The sequence below is a fragment of the Anoplophora glabripennis genome, unplaced genomic scaffold (genome assembly GCF_000390285.2).
Source record: "Anoplophora glabripennis isolate ALB-LARVAE unplaced genomic scaffold, Agla_2.0 scaffold69, whole genome shotgun sequence".
In the NCBI taxonomy this organism is placed as follows: Eukaryota; Metazoa; Arthropoda; class Insecta; order Coleoptera; family Cerambycidae; genus Anoplophora; species Anoplophora glabripennis.
The window spans coordinates 524,837-548,499 of NW_019416383.1; the positions used below are offsets into that span (position 1 = coordinate 524,837).

Below are 23,663 nucleotides of genomic sequence, written 5' to 3' on the forward strand. Positions count from 1 at the left end.
AATTGGATGAAATTTGGTGTGATGATTCTATGCACTAAGAAGTTTAATTGGGAAAAGTATGAAGATCCTAGGTATTATTCAAGTGTCTGAAAAAAATTGACAAATAAACTAGCATTTTTTGCAATTTTTTAAATGATTTTTCCGATTTTTGCAACAACAATAATTATTTTTTCGAATTTCAACCAACTCTATCTTGTTCAAAATTTAATTACAAAACTTTTTTCCTCTTCCATTTTTGTGTAAAATGAATAGTTGCTAAGCTACCGACGAGAAATCCAAGAAAAAAATGAATTTTTTTGCTATTTTTTTATACTTTTTTGCAATAACAATTAAGCCCACTTTTTTTTATTTGCATAGAAAAATTATTATTTCTAATGTTGTTTAGAAGCCGTTAAAGCAAAAATCTCCGGTCATATGCGTTTTACCCAAGTATACCCTTTTAAAACAGATACCGCCTGGATTATAATGTGGGTACCATCCAAACCCTCCGACAACTAGTTCAGTCATTTAGATCATGGGATCCATTACTGAATATATTCCTAGTAATTACATGTTTATCATCATTCTTCCTATTAGCTATAACACTAAGGTAATCATATCATATGTAGGTATGTAATTAAATATTCATTTTCCTATCAAATATAAATGTTCCATTGCTTGAATGATACTAATATAAACCAGTTGTAGTTGATTATTTGTGATTTAAAGAAATAGTGGTCATGTTGGTACAGGATAGTCATTAGTAATACAATAAGTTTTCGCCGCGTGATGGTAATTTAGGACCTAATTTGACTTTTTTTCTGAAATACTTTGTGCGAATTCTGAACTAGATTTGATACTTTTTGAAACGCATCTGGGAAAGATGCAGTTGTAGTTTGAAGAGGCCCTCTTGTAATTGATGCACCTAAATACAGGGTGTTTGGAAAAGTTGGTACAAAATTTAAGGGGAAGAAAGTTACGGCGATATGGCCCTTCAAAGGGGTCTTATCCTTTGGATATTTTTTAAAATAACTTTTTTTCTGATTAAGATAATGGAATGAAAGTTGTTGGTAATAATCATACCATAAGGGTCTTTAACTATCATAAGTTTCATCAAAATCGGTAATAAATAAAGATAGTTTTCTAACTACTTAATAGAAAATTTTCGATTTTTTTTTCATTCCTTTGAATTATCAAGCAAATAATAATATTTTTTAATGAAATAGACTTTTTAAAGAAAAAATTTCTACTTTTTTTCGTATTCTGCGTAGTTTAGTCAGAAATAATAATTTTTTAAATAATGTATAGCTCAGAACAGTAACTTTTTTTGTAACATTTTCACATAGTATGCATCTTTCACCATGGTATGATAGTTTCATTGTAATGATACTAATGATTGTCAGTTTCGCGTGCTATCATTTAAATTCTTACTTTTCTTTATTCTCTTAGTTGTGATCTTTGTGCTTGACTTTGCATTTAATTCAATTTTTTTGCAACCATGAACCATCATGCTTTTACTAGCCGTGAATATGCCGATATGCATTTTATTTATGGTTTCTTTAATAGAAATAGTCTGACGGCTCAAAAATAGTATCGGCAACGTTTCCCTGATAGAAGGCAACCTTCTGCAAGATTGTTTGAGAAAATTCATGTAAGAACGATGGAATCAGGAGCCCTAACTCCAAGATATCGTGAATTTGTCCGTCCAAGGAGGCGTAGGTACGCACAATTTAGACGAATTTATTTAATAATAATAAAATTGATTTAATTAATAATTTTAGGATTTTCTTTAACGGTAATCCTACTGCTCCGGAGGACGAATGTTTATAGGGACGTTTTATACTATTTTTGGCTCTACTTTCACGTCCTTAAATTTTGTACCAACTTTTCCAAACACTTTGTATAAATAGCGTTGTACCACTTTTGTTACTTGAATTGTTTAGATATCGATGTCGTTTCATAGAATTAATTCTTAGCAATTCCAAAACTGAGTAGATTGATAGTATAGTAAAAAATATACACCAGTGTTTGAGAACACTCAACGCTGTAATTGAATATAGCTTTAAAATACACTTTACAAATACAATTTGAATGGAATGCCCGAAAGTAAATGTAAAAATTTGGTGGGAAGGTTTTCACACCAATATAACTCTTAAGACAAAACCATGACATAAGCGTATGTATACTTGTTGCATAACGCTAAGTGACTAATCTCAAAGCGATAATAAAACAAACACTTCATTAAGATTTATAAGGGCTTTAATGAGAGCATTAGGTGAACTAGCATAGGGGTGAAGGCCTATGGGATTGTAGGGTACGTAATACCTACGCGAAGAATTTATTAGTAGTGACGGTGACATGGCCTTCAGGGAACATGACCCTTTGGAATTGCAGATAATGGCTGCCTACTTTGCTGCCTACTTATACTTAAACAAATAACTATTTAATTTCAAGTTTATATTATTCGACACATTTGCACTTATTATTATTAATCGATAAAAAGTATACTAATTTGCCATTTTTGTTTGTTTCAGAGGACCTAGATGCACGGGAACTCGAACGACCGCAGGGCCCTCGAGAGAGAGGCCCTGCGAAACGTCATTAATCAGTGGAACGCAAACAGGCTGGATCTTTTCGAGTTGTCCGAACCAAATGAGGTAAATATCGCCATTATAACTAAATTAATTACATATCATTGTTGTGGAATTCGTTCAATGGAGACATCGTTCCATTAACGACCGATGAACATATCAAAAATACTGACAGTGAAGCTGATAGGTGATTAAAATATTAAAAGCTTGAAACTCAAATAGTACTGTTATTGTTGCTATAAATTGATGGGCGCTGTTATTGATCGTGTAAGGCCAGCTTTTATACATTACATTTCGGTAAATAGAACCAGAGTTAATGTTATAGAATGTCCATACATTCTCAAGAAAAAAATATTAATACCTCTGCTATAATTTTCATGGCATATAAATGTGTTAGTAATCAGAAATCCTCGTTAAAACACATTTTAAGCTCATTATCATTAGCATGCGATTGAGTTAATTGCTGAAAGAAATACCAAAAAACCTTGTTTTAAAGCGTAAACAACACGATACGTGCGTAGGAGATATAAACAAAGAGATCTTTCTATTTATAGCTTTTCAAGCAGTCTTGTTTATTATTTTGGATCTTTAATGGTTTTTTATTTGCCACAAGTCAGATTGCCAAAAGTTAATTATAATTATGGGTGATGGATGTGGAATTGTGCGTAATTTCTTCTTCATGCAGTGGCGGAGCGACGGAATGGGATTTAAGGGGATTCAAATTCCTACAATAGGGTCATTTTCTATTTTCTCAGAAGATTTGCTTAAAATATTTTATTCGTAAATCATGATTTGTTGATTTTGCGCAAGAAATAGGTAAATATATAATGACGTAGTTTACAAATTAACACTCCATTTCTGTAGTAACTTTAAAGACAAATACACAATGGCTTATATATAAACAGTTATAGAGTTTCTAGCGATTAACTCCAGTTTATTGTAGGACGGGGGGATTCATTCATTAAGAATTTTAATATACACATATAAGGCAACGAACTGACAGAGTAATGCAGAATTTCCCCGGAAATAGAGACCATACCAACTTGTGCATGATATAAGCAGCGCAGTTGTTGAATACCTGAAAAACTAATTGGTTAGAGATTTTTGTATATATGTATACAGATCTAAAAATTCCATTGTTTCGGCTTATTATTATCGTATATTCTATGGTAAAATTTAATATACTACTAATCTTTTGTGAACTATGAAATCGTAGAATTTTTGTCTTATTATTAAAATATTAAATGATTTCCAGAAAACTTTTTGACTCACCTAATGAGGCATTAGAATTTGTCTCGAAATTCCAATCATTCGTGCTATAATTAAAGAAGCGTCAATAGCATAGATAGTAAAATCTGTGTTTAGTGAAATAGAATCTGTCATTTATGTACATTAAAAAAAAACTGAGCCCAGAACTGAACCTTGTAGTGTACCCATCGTACAGGATACTGCACTAAGTAGCTACTTTTTATTTCAACATATTGAATTCTATTTTCAAGGAAAGTTTGTACCCAGTTCAAAGCCAAACCTCTTATGTCATGTGAAAAAAAACTTATACATCAGTCTGTTACCTGCGAAGTAGTATACAGGGTGTCACCTAGCGAATGGTACATACTTCAAGAGTATAACCTAGAACCCAAATGGTGTCGATTTAACCGAACTTGCTTAAACGAAAAATGTCGCAAAAAATTTACAGGGTGTTAAAGTTTCTTTTTTATTGTTTTCTTCTTAACTCAGAACCCAGTTAACCGTTTTGAGCAAAATTTGCTGATGCTTAGTTTCTCTTCATGGATTATGAACTGATTATGTTCGTATTAGGTTACATGGTGTTATCAGAAATAGGTAGAGAATTTTATTATACACAAAAAATGTATGCCTATTAAAAGTCGAAATTATGTTCGGTTATGAAGATATTACAGAAAATATTTATTAACACATATCCCATATTTTTTGGAAATATGGAGTATGTAACAGGCTATATTTACTTATTGGACGTACCACTGCTTTGCCAATTTTTAGTTAGAATGTCAAATTTATTTAAAAAAGACAATAATTATTAATCTAAGAAGCTAACACAGTAGAACAGTATTCAAATATTTTTTAAATTGCAGCAAGCCCTGTTACGGGTTCTAAACTACTAGGATCAATTCCTTTAAAACCGATACAATCAACCCTTTCAGTCTTCTGATCTGATTTTTTCATTTTCTTCGTTTTTTTAAACAAAAATGGGACGCTGACATTGAACATGTAAATCTTTATTTTTAAATTCTAAATCTGTTTTATCAACAACCGGTTCTACAAATCCAATATTGTCTGGCGGTATTTCGTTTTGTTCCGTTTCAAAAGGTCTTCAAAATGCCATGTTGTAATAATATTAGTAAACAAAATACCCCTCTTATTTCTCCCTTTGATTAATAGAAAGTACCTGTAATAAATTAAAATTACCTGAATCACTCCAAATTCCGCATTGCTGCACTGCACTGCTAGGCAATTTGTCGACAACTGAAATTTATGGCCGGTCGCCCAGTCCGGCTATGTTTGTTAGCCCTTTGGCCGCGCGCGCATTCTTCAACTGGGTGACCAGACCTGTATATGGGTATGGCTTAATAAATATAGGAACAAGTTTTTCAAATACTTCAATGCCGAGTTGCTGCGTAGCGGTCGAACCTGATACATACTGCCTAGCTCTTTGGTCTTCAGTTGAGATCGGAAAGACTATACTATACAGTCAATAACATCTTTTACTAAAAACGTACGTCATCTGGAACAGATTATCTTTTATTTTGTACTTTTCTTTTTTGTAAATCAGGGATTTCAATTGGAGAATATTGATTTGGATATAGAGAGTTACTATTTTCTCTACAAATATTATTAAAACTTGAATTGTTTACGTCTGTGTCAATACAGTACTTCGTCTTCCACTAATATTTCGAGGAGTTCCAACGAAACATGATAATCAAAAAGAGCAATTAATCTGCTTGTTGACTTCATACATATTTTGTATGGAATATTTTATATAAAATTTCACGTAAGGAAACGAACGAAAATCTAGTAAGAGTTCGCATTTACATATTACTGTTTCATAAAAGTATGACTGTCTTCTTTGTATGTTTGCTCTAAATCTAAGAAAAAATTGTACTTGGTTTATATTGGGATTTAATCATATTTGTCTTACACATGTTAATAAATAAAACAAACAAGTCTCCATAAAAGAAGGGTGTGGAAAATTAACACGTCTTCACAATTAGATGAAACACTGAGCTTGTTTGCTTTAGTCTTATCGCAATACTTACGCCTTTAAAATAAACGTTAGCAGTGTCGGTGATTATTGTTAATATTGTGGTTACGTGGACGAGCTCTTTAAAAAGCTGATAAAATAAAAAATTATTAAATCCAATGACCTTGGTTTTAAACATTTACGATTACTACTTACTAAATAACTAAGTCTTGTGTTAATTCAAAAGGAAAGAAACAAGAGTTATTTACTTTGCAAATATATTTACTTTTGATGTATTGGCCTCAATCAATTACAATTATGTAATCAATTAATCATTGGTATAGGACTTTTATAAGGTTTTACGAATTTTCTATAAAAAATATGCTGAACTACTTTAACTAAATTTTCAGATGGAAATTTACGAGAGACAATCCTCGGCAAAACAATAGCTCATGCACGTATATCTTCCTAAGTGTGACGCGTGATGTGTTATCTTAACTAAGCTAATTACTGGGCTTAGAAAGGAGCCGTGTTCGTTCTGAATTTTTGCTTAATTAGGATGTAATAATTAGACACACGGATAAATCATTGTCTGCTTAAAATTTCCTCTCGAAGCTTTCGCTTTGCGCTGGCCTGAATGCCACAGGTCAAATAAACTTAAAGCCTCAGCGTTGCCAGTGTCACACTTAGCACCAATTAATACGTCCAATTGTTTTAGAATCACACGCGGACATGTACTGAAGTCGAATATTCGATTTGCGTAAAATAAAGTATTTTAAAGATTTAAGTACATTTAAATTGGTTTTCCTGCATTCATGAAGTTGTCGATTCTCTTTGCACTATTTTATAAGATTTTTTATCTCTATCTACATTTATAAATATGTAGTTCCCTTTGCATAACACATAAAAGTGTGATCTTCCTTGTCCTACATTTATAAAAGTATGATTCTTTTGACACTAAATTTATGGAGGTGTGGCGTTTCTTTGCTCCACATTTATGAAGGTGTGATTCTTTTTGCACTATTTGATGAATTTTTAATCTCTCATGGCACTACAATTATAGGATATGATACCGATATGCACTAAATTCGCAAAAGTGTGATTTATTTGCATTACAATCTATAAAAGTGTGACTTTTTAGCAGCATTTATAAAAGTGCGATCTCTATGTGCGCTTAGTTTATAAATACAAGATACTTTTCTACTATATTTATAAAAGCATGATTTTCTTTGACCCGCATTTGTGTAGGTTGTAAACCCTTTGCACTATCTTTGCATTATATTTATAAGTGCAATTCTTTATATATTACACTTATAAGTAATTTTCTTTACATCACATTTACAAAAGTGTGAACTTTATTCACGTTATAAATGTGTGACTTCTTTGCATTATTTTTATAAAAGTGTCTTTCTTTTTGCTGCATTTATAAAAGTATAATCTCTATGCGTAACGTTTATAAAGGTGTGATACTTTTTCCACTACATTTATAAAAGTGTGATTGCTGTAGTGTGGATTTATGATTTTCTGCGCACTACATTTACATAATGTTATAATTTTGTTTACACTGCATTAATTGTCCCCATTTTCTGATTTTTATCTCAAACGAGATACTATATAAGGGGGTCAGTCGATCGATATTCTTATTCATTAAATCACATGCTGTATGTATAAGCTCACATCATCAGCTCCAACAACTAGACTGCTTAAAAAAGGATAAATTTGAAACGTTATTATTTTCTCGGCAACACCTATTAAGTTTCAACGATAATATGGCACTGTTTTTTTTTCCTCGGCAAGTAAGGGATCGAATTTCCGATACCATATCGTGACAAATCTGGCTAATCCGCGTAGAGGTTTTTAGCTAACCTACTTTGTCGTAGGTGGTTTCTTTGTTTGACAAGTTCAAGAACTGCTAAGTAGATCGGTTCAGAGCTAAATAAATCTTTTATATGCACAGAGTCTGAACGGTTACTTTGTTTTGGAAGAAAACGGGAGAAATCTGATACCAGAGGTGCAGTGGCGTAACTATTACGACGGCCTAATGAAAATTGCGAAATCTACGGTATGCAAAGCTTTCAAGACCAACACGAAAAGAAGCAAGTACATACTAACAGCGATATGCGTCTGTTTATTGCAATATTATCGAATTTTCTTTGAGGTTGGACGGTACAGAGTGTTCATGAAAGTGCTGTACACTTCCACAATTAATTTCAGGTACTTTTTCATGAAGATATTGCAGATTTAAATATGTTTGGAATTAAGGTCACTTTAAAGAAGTGATTGTACTCATAATCGCATTAAAATGTATCTTTATCATAAATCAGACCCACATTTCCGCACGATCTGACATAATTTCCCTTCACATCGTTTTATTAGGCATGTACTTCAGGCATATAAGAAAGATAAATGTGTTTATTTCTTATGGTGCATATCGATCGTAAGGAGTTTAATTTTATACCGTAAGCTTTTGCCAAGTATGATATTTTGTACGACAGGGCAGGAGAATAATCCGTTTTGGGAAATTGTTAACCACATATGTAGGTATTGAATCACGTACATACTTACCTATATTTTTTTATCTAATTCGTAAGTAATTTTCTGTTTAGTCCTCATTTTAGTATTGTAGGCAAGTAGTATTTTACTAAGATTGAAAAATTTTGAAAAATTGGTAAATGAATTGGTCAGACTACTCGACCTTTGTCATACTAACATCTGATAATTTGGTCATACTAATTGACTTTATTTTAGGTTTCTTGTATATTTAGCTTGTGGAAGTTGTCAGTGTTTGAACAACTTCCGGGTTGTTTGGCACGTAATCGGTGTAGATTTCTTGATGTTTCGAGAAAAATATCGTTACTTCTTCAGAAGACACTCCGAAACTGTATCATGTTTTTTAATATAAAATATGCTACAGTTGAAAAGGTGTTTAACAATTTTGACATTTTTTACCAAAAAAACTGGAGGAGAAATGCATAAATTGCAACTATGTGATTGAACTCGGACATAGGCGTAGACAGTAGATTTCTATACCTGCGTAGGTTCATGATGATCCATATTGAATCACAAGGTACGCCGCTAGGTGTCACTAAATTACTCTGTTATCTTTTACCTTTATTATATACAAGGTGTCCTGAATCGCATAAATACGTTTCTTATTTTCTTTGGATATTTTGCCATCTGTGAAAAAATTACAGTAAAACATTTTTTCACAGGTGGCGAAATACTCAAATATTGTAAACAGAGAAAAAGACATTTCTTTGTGTAAAAAATCAAAATTTTAAAGTTAGTTAAACAAAGGAAAAAAATCACATAAAAAAAGATGGGTCAGTACATTAGACAAGCTCTCTAATTTTGTACATCCATAATTCGCTAAATTGTTTCAGTTAATAGTAATTATTAGTTTTTTTCTTATAAAAGACTGAGTGTTATATCTGTGTAAATTTTCATTTATTTGTCTAGGTGCTTTGAAAAGGTATATAAAAATTTCCAAATTTTTCTTTTTCAGGTTTCGAAAAGTATGTTTTTTTGCAAAATTTTTTAATTTTTTTATATATTCGATGAATGTTTGTGAGAAAAATAACGAAAAAAAATGTGTTCCATCTTAATCATTAATTAATGTTTAAGGAGCAATAACCTGCTCCTTTAATTTCTTACAAAACTGACGAATCAGGAAGAAAGGAAAATGGTTCGATCGATCGCTTTCAAAATTTACGAGCCTCAAGGGCATGTATTGAGCTAAAAAAAAATCTGTAAACATTGGTACTCTTCGCAATATTTGCAAAGCAGTCGTTGATTTTCCAAAACAACAGAAAAAGTAATTTTCTTGCACTTTTTCATATTAGTGCTGAATATTATTTTTTTTTCTGAAACATACCAAAAGACCCTTGAAGAGAATTGATTCAGGTTTCTAAAACCGACTTTCCGAGCTGAAAGATCATTAGATCATGAGATATCGATGAGCAAAAAAAAGTTGACTTTCAACTCAATACTTAGTCAATGAGAAATAATCGTACAGAAAATTAAAAAAAAACAAATTGAAGCTGATAAATGACCCTGGCATTGATGAAGCCAGAAAAAAATATTGTGCAGTTTTGAAAAAAAAAAAAAATTTTGCATTGCATTATTGCTTTTGAGCCGAGATGCTAAAAAAAAATTTTCTTTTCATGATTTCAAAACTAGAATCTTCAAGTTGCTTTTTTTTCCTTGATATGACCATTATTCACTAAGTTAGTCTTTCAAAAATCACTAAAAAAAAATTTGAGATTTTTCTGAGTATAAAAAATATTTTCATGAATTTCAACTTGAACACTAAACCTCGGAAACTAAACACTTCCAGACTGATATTCTATTAGAATTTACAAAAAAATCTCAATATTTACCGATACTTATTGTTTTAAATTTTAGGTTGATTAAAATAATGCCATTTTTTCCGAAACTAAATAAATATATCCAGTAATTATATCAAGTTCTTCACATTCAAATAAACAAAAACTATTTGATTTTTTTTTAATCAAATAACAATGTTTTAAAATAAGCGAGAACCAAAGGAAACCTTTTTTTCAGCAGCTGTATAATTTCCGAAATTATATACGTTAAATATTTTCATGTGGAAGATACAGACAAATAATGGTAATGGTAGAAAAAGGGGAAATTAATATAGAGCTTACATTTTTGCCAAATGAAAACTTGGAAATATCGAAATTTTTGTGTGAAAATTTGGTAATGTAGAATAGTAACATTATTTTTAAATATTATAAACTACACAACAAAATTTTTCATTGAAATTTTGCCATTTTTCTAAGGCACATAGCTCTGTCAATTTTCATTGAATCAAGAAGACTTTTTTTCATTTTTTAGGTAATTCAGGTAATTATTAGTACTTTAAGGTCGCCATATTCTTGAAATATTGTTTTCCACAAAGACAAATAATTTCAAACATTTAATAACTGAATAATGTAAAGCTTATCAGATAATAGGAATGTTATGTCATGTCATCTCAGTATTTTCAAAGACGCCGCAGTAAAACTAATAAACAGGTGCCAAAAAAGATCAAACCATCAAGGTTTTAGGTACTGAAATCTACGAAAATACTAACTTTTTTATATACAACTCCACATGTAAATATTGTTATAACATATACTTGCTTAGTCCTACATATAAAATTATTTATATTTATTTATAAGTACGTGAAAATAATTCTTAAAATGTGGGATTAGGATAACAGCAAACGCATATTTTACCAACGCTTTTTTAAAGTTATTATTTTATTTGAGTAAATTTAAATAGTAACAATGAATAAACAGAAGATCGAGGATTTTATTTTTGTGCTTACTTTTGTTCTACACGTTTTATATTTCAAGATTTCAGTACCTAAAAACGCCAGAAATTTGACTATTTCTCGGCCAGGGATATAAGAAAATATCCATGCGAAACGGATGTGAGTCCATACCGCATATCAATGTCCCGATAAAGCCCAAACATTTTTTTTACTTGAAAAATTTGATTGCTTGACGCGTTACCTGTATCGCTCCGTTTTGTTTAAAAAATAACACATAGACCATTGTAAAGTGGACTTTCGAACAAACAATTTGAAAAAAGTATCAAGACTACAATTTTTTTTGACCTACGACATGGAGATGCAGTATCGACTCGCTTTTATTTTGCATTTTTTTCTTAAAGTACAGATAATTACCTACAAAATAAAAAAAATCGTTTTGATACGATGAAAATTGACGGAGCTATGCCCATTAGAAAAATGGCAAAGATACTATTATAATTACAAAATAGCGATAACAGTATAGTGCATTCGAGTGAATGAAGGATAATACTGCAATTCTTACAAAAAAATTGTGCAAAATTAGTTTTAAAAAATCCAATCGAGTTTTGTTATTTCCAAATAAACATGACCATACTGTATGTCGCAAAGGAAATAACATCTTACGTTCAATAAGAAGAGGTTAAGGTGTCAATCGTACGCGGCCCCCCTCGTACTTGGCATTATTACGTAATAATTAGGTAGACAGAGGCATCCCGCCCCTTTCGAAACCGCCCGCCCATGCGTCGAATGCCGGCGACAACTGCAGGTATTTTCAATGGCGAGCTATTTGGCACGCTCGGCTGCCCGCTGACAATGAAAAATAGGAAGTACCTACCCAGTACCAGTGCCGGTGAAGCGTGTTTCCCATGAAAAAAAATCCGAAGTAACGTCGCTGTCACCCCGTTCTCTTCAAGGAAGACTACAGGGTGCGTCACCAAATGTCAGACTTTATTTCTTCAAGGAATAGGGTCGTTTCCCCTAACCAAAATTCTTTATAAAATGTTTGTTATACAGGGTGTCCCGAATTTATGATACAGGACGTTGAGCCTTTATAAATTGCATGTTGGCAATTAAATTTCTGTAAAATTGAAAATTATTAAAACAATAAGATCAGGATTACATTAAAACACTACATTCTGTTTCAGCGGCTGTGATTGGTGTAATTTTTCAGGAGATTCTATTCAACCAATCTGCGATCGCATTATCTCTATCTAGAGTAGACGTAACGGTTTTTCATTGTTCATTGTAATTGAATCATTAATTTGATGACGTCAAAATTTAGGGAATTTTAGTTACCAGTACCAACTCTGCAGTGTTGGTTGCCTAATTTCGGTGTCACGTGGCTTGTAAACATTTATGAATGCTCTGTATCTTCTAAACGTATGAATGTACAGGGTGTCCAAAAATTAATGCAATAAAATTTGGTCACAGTTTCCTAAGACAAATTTAGGGGACCCGTATTTATTATTTTTGCCAAGGGGGGGCTTTCGGAGTTACAGCCCCCTGAAATCCGCCCGTAAGAATAATCTTTTTTTATACCTCAGAACCCTGTTGTACGAGAATCACTAAATTTGGTACACGTTTTCTGACATGTGTAATCTGTTGGTGCTACGTTTTTTGGCGGGGAATCCCCTTAAGACAATTTATCGTGGGCCCCCTTGTCTTTGGAGCCAAAAAAATTTGATGGCATATTTAAATTTCTTAAAAATTATTACTAGTCCACTAGAAAATCATTAAATTTAGAAACTTTTTTTTTCGTAAAACGCAATGTTTTCGAGAAAAATGTCAAAATGTGATCGAATGCATATCGTGATTTGCCATTTTCTTCAAAAACATTGCGTTTTACAAAACAAATATCAAGAGACAAAAAAGTTTCTAAATTCAATGGCTTTCTAGCTAATTAATAATTTGTTAGAAGTTCAAATTTGCGACCAAATTTTTTTAATTCCAAAGACAAGGGGGCCCACGAAAAATTGTCTTAAGGGTTCTCCGCCAAAGAGAGTAGCACTATCAGAATCCACATGTCATAAAACCCCTGTGTACCAAATTTAGTGATTCTCATACAACAGGGTTCTGAGATATAAAAAAGACTATTCTTAAGCGCAGATTTCAGGGGGCTGTAACTCAAAAAGAAAAAATATGGCTCCCCTAAATTTGTCTTAAGAATCTATGACCAAATTTTGTTAATTTCGATACACCCTGTATGAATAAGAAATTTAACGTGCTCATTTTATCGATAAAATGGCGTTCAGCTTGAAAAAATTAAATCTCGGCTAAAAAACCAGTGACGTAGATATGAGGTACTTTAGTTATATTTTTCTCAAAAATTATGGCAGGCCACTGAATAAAAAATTGTGTAAAATAGATAATCACTTGATCTTTTTGTATAGCTTTTGCCATTTTGGTAGAGATTAGCAATTTGTAACGACGATGCCTTTAGACTTAAAATAAAGAAGTGAGTTCCTAATCCAAATTTGAGAATATTTTCTCGTACTTATATAAACATTAGCTCTTGAAGCTCTCGCGTTTAAGGTACATACACACAAGTAGTGTCTTTTTTTAAAACTAGCAGGAATTTCCATTAGAATACCGGAATCTTTTAAAAAGAGATGACCAGCTGTTTGAAAATACATCGAAAAATGTTTTGAGGCGAAGGGATGCCATTTTATAAAATCATTTAAATAAATGATACATTTATCTAAAATTGCAATCTTTACAAATTACTAGTTTGTATCAAAACGGTGAAAGCTATACCAATCAAGATAGAATTTTCGTTGAAAATAAAACATGCATTTCAAAATAAGATAAGTCCACGTTAAATTCTTAATGCGTAAACTAATTTTCGATACTATTCATAGTTTATACGTTAACACTTCGATTCATCTGCAATTTTTGGTAAATATAACGTAATTACAATGAGAAAATGATGACGTTTTTACTGGAAGCTTCATTAGAAACTTTTAGTACCTACATTTACATGAATATTTTCATTGACAATTTTATTCTGTCATGTCGTATTACGTTACCAAGTTGGAAGTGTCAGCAACGTCCAAAAGTAGCGGCTATTTGCTTAGGTGTAAATATCTTTGTAGTGTTCATAATTTTTCATAAATGAAGTAGTTGTCATAGTATATTGCATTTTTTAAATCAGCAAAACAATTATTTGACTGTTATTACTAACATATTTTTAAACCCTGATAACGTTTCTCAGCATCTGGTTAGTCGAACAAATTTTTGCGATTTTCGTGGTTTTCTTACAGATACCTTTATTACAAAGGTACAAAACTGTTTCTTGTTAAAAATGTAGTTTTATTCCACTTCCATCAGTTTATATGGATCACTTGGTATGACCGTGTTATTAGAACATAAATATTTAAAGACACGACAAGGACAAGACTTATTTGCATGTGGAATAACAGGTGTGAAAAAGTCGCAATTTTACCAGTGAAACGTTCCTAGCATAGATATACATGAAGCAAAATTTTACCAAATGACTTCTAAATCATATATGTATACAGGGTGAGTCATTAATAAAGGTACACAGCTTCATGGCAGATTGTTAACGTCAAAATATAGCGATTGAGCCAAACATGCCTTAGTCAATTGTTGCTCCTTTTCGTTCTATAGGACAGGGTTGAAGTTGAAGTTGAAGTTGAAAAAATATTTTCGATTTTTTGCTATATTTTAAGTATGTATGGACCGATTGTTTTGAAAAATTGTAGTTTTGCGTTTGTTGAGGCGGCAAATACGAATATGCAAACAGTGTTGGGGTTACGTCTAGAGGGCGCTAGTTATACTATCCTATTAATGTAAAAATATGTGAGAATTTAATTATTCGTTAAATAGATTATAACTTACTTTTAGTTGATATTCAGTTTGCTCTAAATTTAACTTCTGGTAACAATTTCATAAGAATTTAACTAATTATCAAATCTTTAAGCCTAGTCCAGATCTACATACTTTTGTCCGCAAATATGCAAATACGTGTAACTGTTTAAATTTAAGGTAATGATACAAAAGCTACGCCACGACTGGCTTCAGTCGTTGCGAAGCTTTTGCAGAATCAACACTGAAGATGCCGACAGTGAAGAACGGCGAAACGTTTGGAAGCATTGCCAAAACCACATGGAATATCTCAGTGGTCCATTTCCTTCCATAGTGGTCTGCCTAGGGTCTCTGATAGCACTGATAGCAGGTCCGCCCCCAAAGAGGCTAGGCCGAGAACAACAAGAGCAAGTCAATAATAACTTGCTAAGGCTTAGCAAGCGTTTTGTGTATGCACCTAGCATTTGTTTAACAACATCTCTATATGATTTTTTTTATAGACCTGTATCTGGCTTTAAAAATTTTGTGACATTTATTACAAATGGGCTAGGTGCTCCCTTCATTTTTTTTACAACTTTTGCGCTGCCATTTATTAAACGTGATAATTATTCAAATTTAAATTTTCTTCGCAACTATTTATTTCACAATACTTTTAAATCGTTTTCTAACTTTGTTCTTGTGATAAAAATCTAAACGTTAAATTTTACCTTAATTTCGTCCCTGAGATTAACAATACGAGCCCGTGCATATATTTAACAAGTTATTTTCGCCTACATTTCCTCGTACTTCAAAAGTTCGTTGAAATTTGATATATGTATATTCACTTGGCGAAATGATTTACGATGTGCATACACTTTACTGGTGCTAAATTGCTAATGAGACTACTAAATTTAGTTTATCGATCTGGAAATATAGCTTTGTTTAAAACGTGTGAAGGAACTAACGACGTGATTTCAGTCTTGATGGACTTTGCAGGCGTCTGTAGATGTGAATGAGTATTTTAACGCCTTCTGAATTGTTAAAATTTCCTTCGGCTAATGGTCAAGGCAGATCCTTAATAAATTTCACCGAAACAAGGCGTTTTATAAACTCCAAAATCTGCTCATGCTAGTGTGATGTAATAAAAGAAAGTACACCTTTGGGGGTTTTGCAAAATTTGGGGGGATGCAGCCTAAAAGACTTCAGATTTAGATTCAGCATATCAAAACACGTAAAATACCCACTTGATCAAGTTCAGAACAAATTTCCGTCGATTTTCCACTATTTATTGCCAATTACTCAACATTTTTGGGGTGTTTGAGCTAAACGGACTTCAGATTCGGATCCAGCACGTCAAAATATATCAATCCTATAACCTTGGCCACAGTTGTGTATCCACTGGCGAACCACTCCTTCCATACCTTCACGTTTGTTTCTTGGTTCTGTATCGCGGAAATTATCTCACAGTAGCCCTTCTTTGCCGTTTGCAGATGTTATAGTCCACAGTACAGGCCCCCCCTGGAAAGTTGATTACCACATACTTTATAACTCCTGAGGCGCATCCTTTTGACGAGCCTACCACATTTTTCCTCTGCGACTTTTCTCGGTTCCTCCGCTTTTCCACTCAGAAAAGTCCAAAAACGGCAATTTCCCGGTGTCTTGAAAAGTCAAGACCACATCTTTTATTTTTAGCTTAAGTAACTGGAAATTTTGTTGCAAATGCCGATTTCCGACATTGACGTGTCTACCGGTCGAAACATGCCTAAATGATAGGGTATTGAAAATCAATTACCACATAGGTAATTTTTAGTAAAATTAATTGTAAATAATTAATTCAGTCAAAAAGTATTGTTGTCTGACAAATTTCAAGCCTCGTTTTTTCAGTCCGACAGCTGGAAATCGGATTTTTCACGGGGTATGAAAAATCGATTACCACATATCTAATTTTCATTTTTTCCACTTTTAATTTTACTGTACAAAATAGTGATATAAGTGTTCGACGATTTAATGTCCGCAAATTATTAAAAAATCAATAAATCAATAATCGTGATGAAATTTAATTTTTTCACTCCAAAAATTTCATATTTATAAATGGTTATTAATTATTATTATGTAAATTATTATTTGTTTCAAATAAATAATTATAATATTGCTTATTTTATGCTTAAAAATTTAAAAGTTATAAACAAATGAAGTTATTTTTGAGGCGATTAATACGATCTTAGTGCATAATGCATTATTTCTAAATAAATTAATATTATACTTGATATAAAAATCCTTTTTTCTCTTTCAAGTTTTCATTCGCGTTTGTTATTTTTCTTTACAAAAATTTTCCTATTTTTCTAAAAGAAAATCCCAAAACTTTTGTGCATAATTTTTTTACACCATACATACTTTTTTGAAATCGTTTAATTCTTTTCTCGATATTTATTTGGCTAAATTGAGTATACTCGATCCACTTCTTATTTGTGGAAGGGCGAAATGGGCGTTGACTATTAGACGCCTTCATTATAGCCATCCTTGTCTATCACATGGATTTCTATGGCTTACTTTATCGCTCTCACGTAACTTCTGATAGACCATCGGTACTTTCCTACACTGTAGAGATTTACAATTACAAGAATATAACGAAAAATATATACAGGGTGTTTCAGAAAGACCTCCCGTAAATAAAGGGGGTGATAGTATTACAAAAAATGAGAATTTTTTGTCTTATGAACTCTATGTCTATCTCCTCTTGTTTTCGAGATACAGAGAGACAAAATAAAATTTTTGAAATAACATTTTTATGAAAATTTCTAAATGGTGCGAAATATTTTTATGAAATTTGGTAGTCCGAGGATTTTAATGGTGCCAAATACGCTAGTCTAATTATATTTTGTATATTTCAGAGAAGGCGCTAGTTATGCTACATTCTTATTACAATTTAAGTTATATTTTTTTTTAAGGTTAGGCTTTTAACCAGTCGGGCTCCAATTTCTGTTGTACAATTTTATTTTCTAAAAATAATGTACTCTTGTTAGAACTTCCTAATGTGGACGATTTTCGAGAAAAAAGGCTTTTAATTAAACTCTTATAATATTACACTATAAATAAGTGACTTTTCTCAAAGTAAGCTTGAGCTTTGAGAAGAGGAGATAGACATATAGTTCATATGACAAAAAATTCTTATTTTTTGTCGTCCTCACCCCCTGTATTTACGGGAGGTCTTTCTGAAACACCCTGTATTGTATATTTATATGGAATTTTGCTTAATACGTGAAAATACCTTATTAGAAATTAAATACATGTGCACATTTTTTACGAAATTTTTTTCATCATTTTTTGTCGGACTGACGATTTGCTGATATATTTTTGTCGGACATTACAATTTTTGCTTATAAAAAACACTTTTCTATCGTGTGTTAGTTTTGTCCGACATATGGTAATCGATTTATCATACCCCGTGAAAGTTCCGATTTCCAGCTGTCGGACTGAAAAAACGCGGCTTGAAATTTGTCGGACAACAATACTTTTTGACTGAATTAATTATTTGCAATTAATTTTACTAAAAATTACCTATGTGGTAATTAATTTTCAATACCCTGTTATTTTGGCATGTTTCGACCGGTAGACACGTCAATGTCGGAAGAATTTCTGTCGGACAAATTTAAATCCGCCTTTGCAACAAAATTTCCAGTTACTTAAGCTAAAAATAAAATATGTGGTTTTGACTTTTCAAGACCCCGGGAAATTGCCATGTTTTTGGACTTTTCCGAGTGGAAAAGCGGATGAATCGAGAAAAGTCGCAGAGGAAAAATGTGGTAAACTCATTAAAAGGATGCTCCTCAGGAATTATAAAGTATGTGGTAATCAACTTTCCAGGGGGGGCCTGTACTGTGGATTATTAACAGGAGATGCCCTTTAAACTTTTAGCAAAAATATGCCATTTTGAAGCGACAGTGTCAAGAGTGTAGTTTTTTTATTACCTAACAATATTTGTTTTTTTTACTAATTTGTTGTTTATATACATAATTTTGTTCTGTTGATATTTATTAAAATAATTCCATACGAATGGTGGAAGATTTATTTGTAGTTGTTTTCTACGTGTTGTTTTTCTTTTTACCTCTGTTAAGGGTGATAGAACTATAAAAATACAGAATATTTTTTGTATTTTTCAAAATATCTTCTCAAATCGTATCACAAATCACAAGTCTAGTTCAAGTCCAAAAGTCAAAAAGTTAGGTACTTTAAAATCATGGGTATATTTTTCAAGTTTCAAAGGGTCGACAAATGGATTTTTCATTTACATCTCATAGTTGGCAGCTGAAAGGCTGTGAATCTTAATAAATTTACCAATTTTTAGGTAAAATGCCATATTTGATATTTGGCAAATGGTTGTAGTCCATTTTAATTTGTTTCTGTAAGGCTTCTACTTAAAATGTATTGCAGCAATGCTATTTGTTCTATAGATTGTAACATTTTGAGCAAATATTGTTTAATATTTATTTATGGAAGGCATAATCGAAAACTATCGACTTTTCTGAATAATATTGATACTTCGATAGTGTCGATATTTGATATTGCCAATGATAGTTTTTGACTTATAACGAGCGTTCAAATAAAAACGTGGTCAAGTTGGTTCTGAAAATTTGGACGTAGGGCGTAGCGTATAGCAAATGAACTTAAACGTCATCTGTCAAAGCGCTATATCGCCGCTATCAATTTGAATATTTTCGTTTTAAAAAGCGTTTAAAATGGTGTTTTCTCAAGAACAAAAAGTGTTTATCATAGAGTCCTACTTTAGAAATGGACGCAAGATTGATGGAATATGGAAGTATTCTATTGAGGAATGTTTCATAGAATTTCAAAATCAATTTCCCGGCGTTGTTGAGTACAAAATTTTTCAAAGTGCAGTTCAGCGTTGTGTTAATGTTTTTCGTGAAACGGGCAGTGTAACAAGAAAAGAAGGAAGCGGCCGACCTAAAAAGCGGACTGAAGAATTAAAAGAAAATGTCCAACAAATAATGGAAAATGCGCCAAGAACTTCTGTACGTGTTTTATCACAAATGGTGGGAGTATCAGTCGGTACCTGCCACACAGTGTTAAAAAAAGATTTGCGTTTGTTCTCCTATCGTTTAACTTGTCAGCAAGAACTTCATGAAGTTGATTTTCCGCGACGGGCTGTATTTTGTGAATGGTTTTTAAACAACTACGGTGAACTTCATAATATCACCTTTTTTTCTGATGAAGCCTGGTTTCATTTAAGTGGTTACGTAAACTCACAGAATATGAGAATGTGGTCTTCTGAAAAACCAGATAACTTTTTTGTCGAGGGCCCTCTACACGCTCAAAAAATTGGAGTTTGGTGTGCTCTCAATCGAAGGAGGATTTATGGACCTATTTTTTTTAATGGTACTCTTACTGCGCAAAGGTATAGAGAAGAAATTATCGCTCCTTTTGTTAACCAGCTGGAAGAAAACGAAATTACAAACTTTTACTTTCAACAAGATGGCGCAAGGGCACATACGGCAGGCGAGACGATGAATATGTTGAGGGAAGTTTTCCAAAATCGACTAATAAGTCTCAATGCTGAACATGAATTTCCACCGAGGTCATGTGATATTACGCCGTGTGATTTCTTTTTGTGGCCTTACCTTAAAAACACTATTTTTGAACTGCCTATTCCTGATTTAAACCATCTGCAGGCTCGACTTATAGACAAGATTCGTGAAATTAACAATACCCCGAGCATCTTAGAAAATGTCTTTAATTCTTTGAGGAACAGGTGTGAAAAGTGCTTGGAACAAGGAGGGGGACACTTTCAGCAGCTGCTTTAATTTATTGTTATAACAAGGAGGGGGACACTTTCCGCAGCTCCTTTAATTGTTTGTTATTGTTATCACGATTATTCTTTAAAATAAAGTTATATAGTCATTAACGTTATTGAAACTGACAGCTGCTATACAGCTCGTTGAGAAATGAGGTTAAGTTGGTCGCTATAAGCTACTCCCTACGTCCAATGTGTCAGAGCCAACTTCGACCACGTTTTTATTTGAACGCTCGTTAGTTGTTTTCTACGATATCAGCGGTTATGGACCTTGTCTGTGGGGATAAATATCTTTTGCATTTCTGAATTTCTGGTATCGTTTGACATTATTTGACTTCATTTAATAAGAATTTTTAGAACAAATTTTTGAATTTATTTAAATTAGCTCAATCCAACTTATTACTTGATCCGAATTGCAACACATTTTCGCCTTTAATCTAAGCAATATCCGTCGAACTTCCGGAGGATTCAGATTTTTCCTCTGCTTAGGTTTCTTTAAATTTGCTTCAAAATCTTTTCAAAACGACAACGGCTTCACAATTTGAGCCATTTGAATCCGTTTCTGCTAGTGACGTCGGAAAAAAGTAAACCAGACACAGTACGAGGACAGTTAGAAGTGTCATCGCCGATCACATATTAAACATGTCATTTGTGAAAGCCAACAGGTAGAGAAATGCATCGGGTTATAAACTTCTCACCTACTTTCGTGCGTTATTCGCCGAATAGCGTCAACGGAAAAAAGCCACTGCTTCTACGATGGGCACATCTCAAATACGCGCTCGCAATGGTAATGGGTTTGTTGACACATTTGGTTTCGTTAACCAGGCGTGCAGGGCCGTACTGCCGGCAGTTCCGCTAGTGGTGAATGTGTTCAATTGAAATCGGATGATGTAACTTTAGTGGTAAGTTAATATTATTTAGATATATAAGTCTGCAAGGTCTATATATGTCTTTCGTATTTCTAGTTTATTTAAATATCGAAATTTCGTAAAAAAAGGACACAGAAGAAATAAACACTGATAAAAATTGTGAATGTTTAAGGTTTAATGTTAATGTAATTTCAAAGCCAGAAATTTTAAACACCGATAAAGTTAAAAATACCTAATAGTTATTCATTATTGGAAACTGGAACTTAGGAATTGTTAGTATTTAAATTGACAAACGGCGGTAACTTTTTACTTAAAAATGTTATTGAAAATGTTTTAACGTTTTAACTTCAAAAACGAATTCGTCGTCTTTTAAACCAAAAATTCTAAAAGGAAACGAGTAAAATCGTGATCTAAATTCAATTTATATACAGGGTGTCCGTTATAGAATGGGCCAAACTTTACCACTAGATTCTACGACGAAAATTAATGGGGAAAAGTCATACACAATGTTCTTCGTCAACGCTTAGTTTTCGAGATACAGGGTGTTGAATTTGAAAAAATAAAAACGATTTTCGGGCATATCTCGGAGATATGTTAAGGGATTTTTTTCTAATTTGATGTGAGGAGTTTTAACGGGGACCTACACCTGTACTATATTTTCGAGACCCTTTTGTACATAATAAATGTTACGCCACTGCGTAAAGCGGAAATAAATAATATTTTTCAAATTTTCAATGATTTTTCTACATAAAAGGTATGCTTCTTTTAAGGTCGGCAAGAATGTGTAGTTCGTGGATGGTTTATTGATTGTCTAGAAAGGTATTTAACATGTCAAATATTTCAATTGTTTATTGACGACAAAATTTTTAGAAGACACAGTTTTGCATTACCCTGATATAGTTATTAGTTAAAGTACCTATTCTGCACTATAGACCGCTTTGTAGCTTGACAGTTCAGAATTGAAGTTTTATTGAAGTATTTAATTATGAATTGTTTACTCAAATATCTGATTTTGAAATGTTTATTATTAGAGGGCAAAAGGCACGGAATTTGAAAAACATTTTGTATATTATTACATTTACAGGCTGGTCCATTTTCGATGGGAATTCAGGGTATTTCAGAAACTACTAAAGGTTTGATAAATCTGACACGACGTTCTCGAGCTCGATTTTCATGGCAAACTCGACTGTCAAATCAGAAATTTGTTATCTTCATTTGTTTCTGAGTTACAGGGCGTTTCTTGTTATTGTCACATTTTTTAACATGTATGTATCTCAGTTGTTAAATAAGTTAGAGTTAAAGTGAAAACTGCTCAAGACTAATTCTTCGGCGTAGAATTGAATACCGGTATTGAATTTTTAGTAGATCTTAAGATTTCGGAGTTATGACCCAGTTATATTTTTTTAAATGGAAATCGTAGCTGACCATGGCCTAAAAAAATTAAGGATTTTTTTTGCTTTTTAGCAATATATCACATACTATATTTATTTTTACAAACACAGGAGATACTGGGTGTTTTATATATAAATCTGTGCGCGAAATCTGTGACAGTTGAGGGACGGCAATTTGAACATTTAAACGATGATGTAGATACTTACCATTGTTTAATTTACGTTTAATATTGTAACTTGAGTCGAAGTGGAATAAAAATTTGAAAACTCTGTCTTTTCTTATCTGTAATATCTATTTTAAATAAACATCATGTTTTTACAACAGCTATGAGTTTTTTTAAAGTAAGAAATATAGGTTTGTATGTATTTTCATAGCCAGCCATATTAAAATGAAAAAAAGAATGGCACACATTCAAAAACAATACAATAAATGCATTCAATTAAATGGAGATTTAGTTGAAAAATCCAGTATTTAATTTAATTCATTTGTGTTAATTTTATTTTATTGTATTTTTTGTAAATTATATGTTAATTTCTCGTTCATTTTTCTGCCTGTTTCATTGTATTTTGGTATAATGATGTCTATTAAACGTGTTATTAAATATTTGTTGTGATTGATTTATTATCGCATGGGTTACTAGATAAAAAGTTTCTTTATGCATAATAAACAATTTGACAGCAATTTA

General features: G+C 32.3%; 1 protein-coding gene across 4 annotated transcripts in view; it reads left to right on the forward strand.

The window, feature by feature from the left end:
* Window positions 1–23,663, forward strand: part of LOC108917078 (afadin) — a 264,104-nt gene that overhangs the window by 59,958 nt on the left and 180,483 nt on the right. For all 4 annotated transcript variants that reach the window (XM_023454370.1, XM_023454367.1, XM_023454368.1 and 1 more), the window contains exon 2: window positions 2,514–2,636. In XM_023454370.1, coding sequence (XP_023310138.1) covers window positions 2,523–2,636 — 114 coding nt within the window. In that variant the 5' untranslated portion in view covers window positions 2,514–2,522. The remainder of the gene's footprint in view (window positions 1–2,513; window positions 2,637–23,663) is intronic.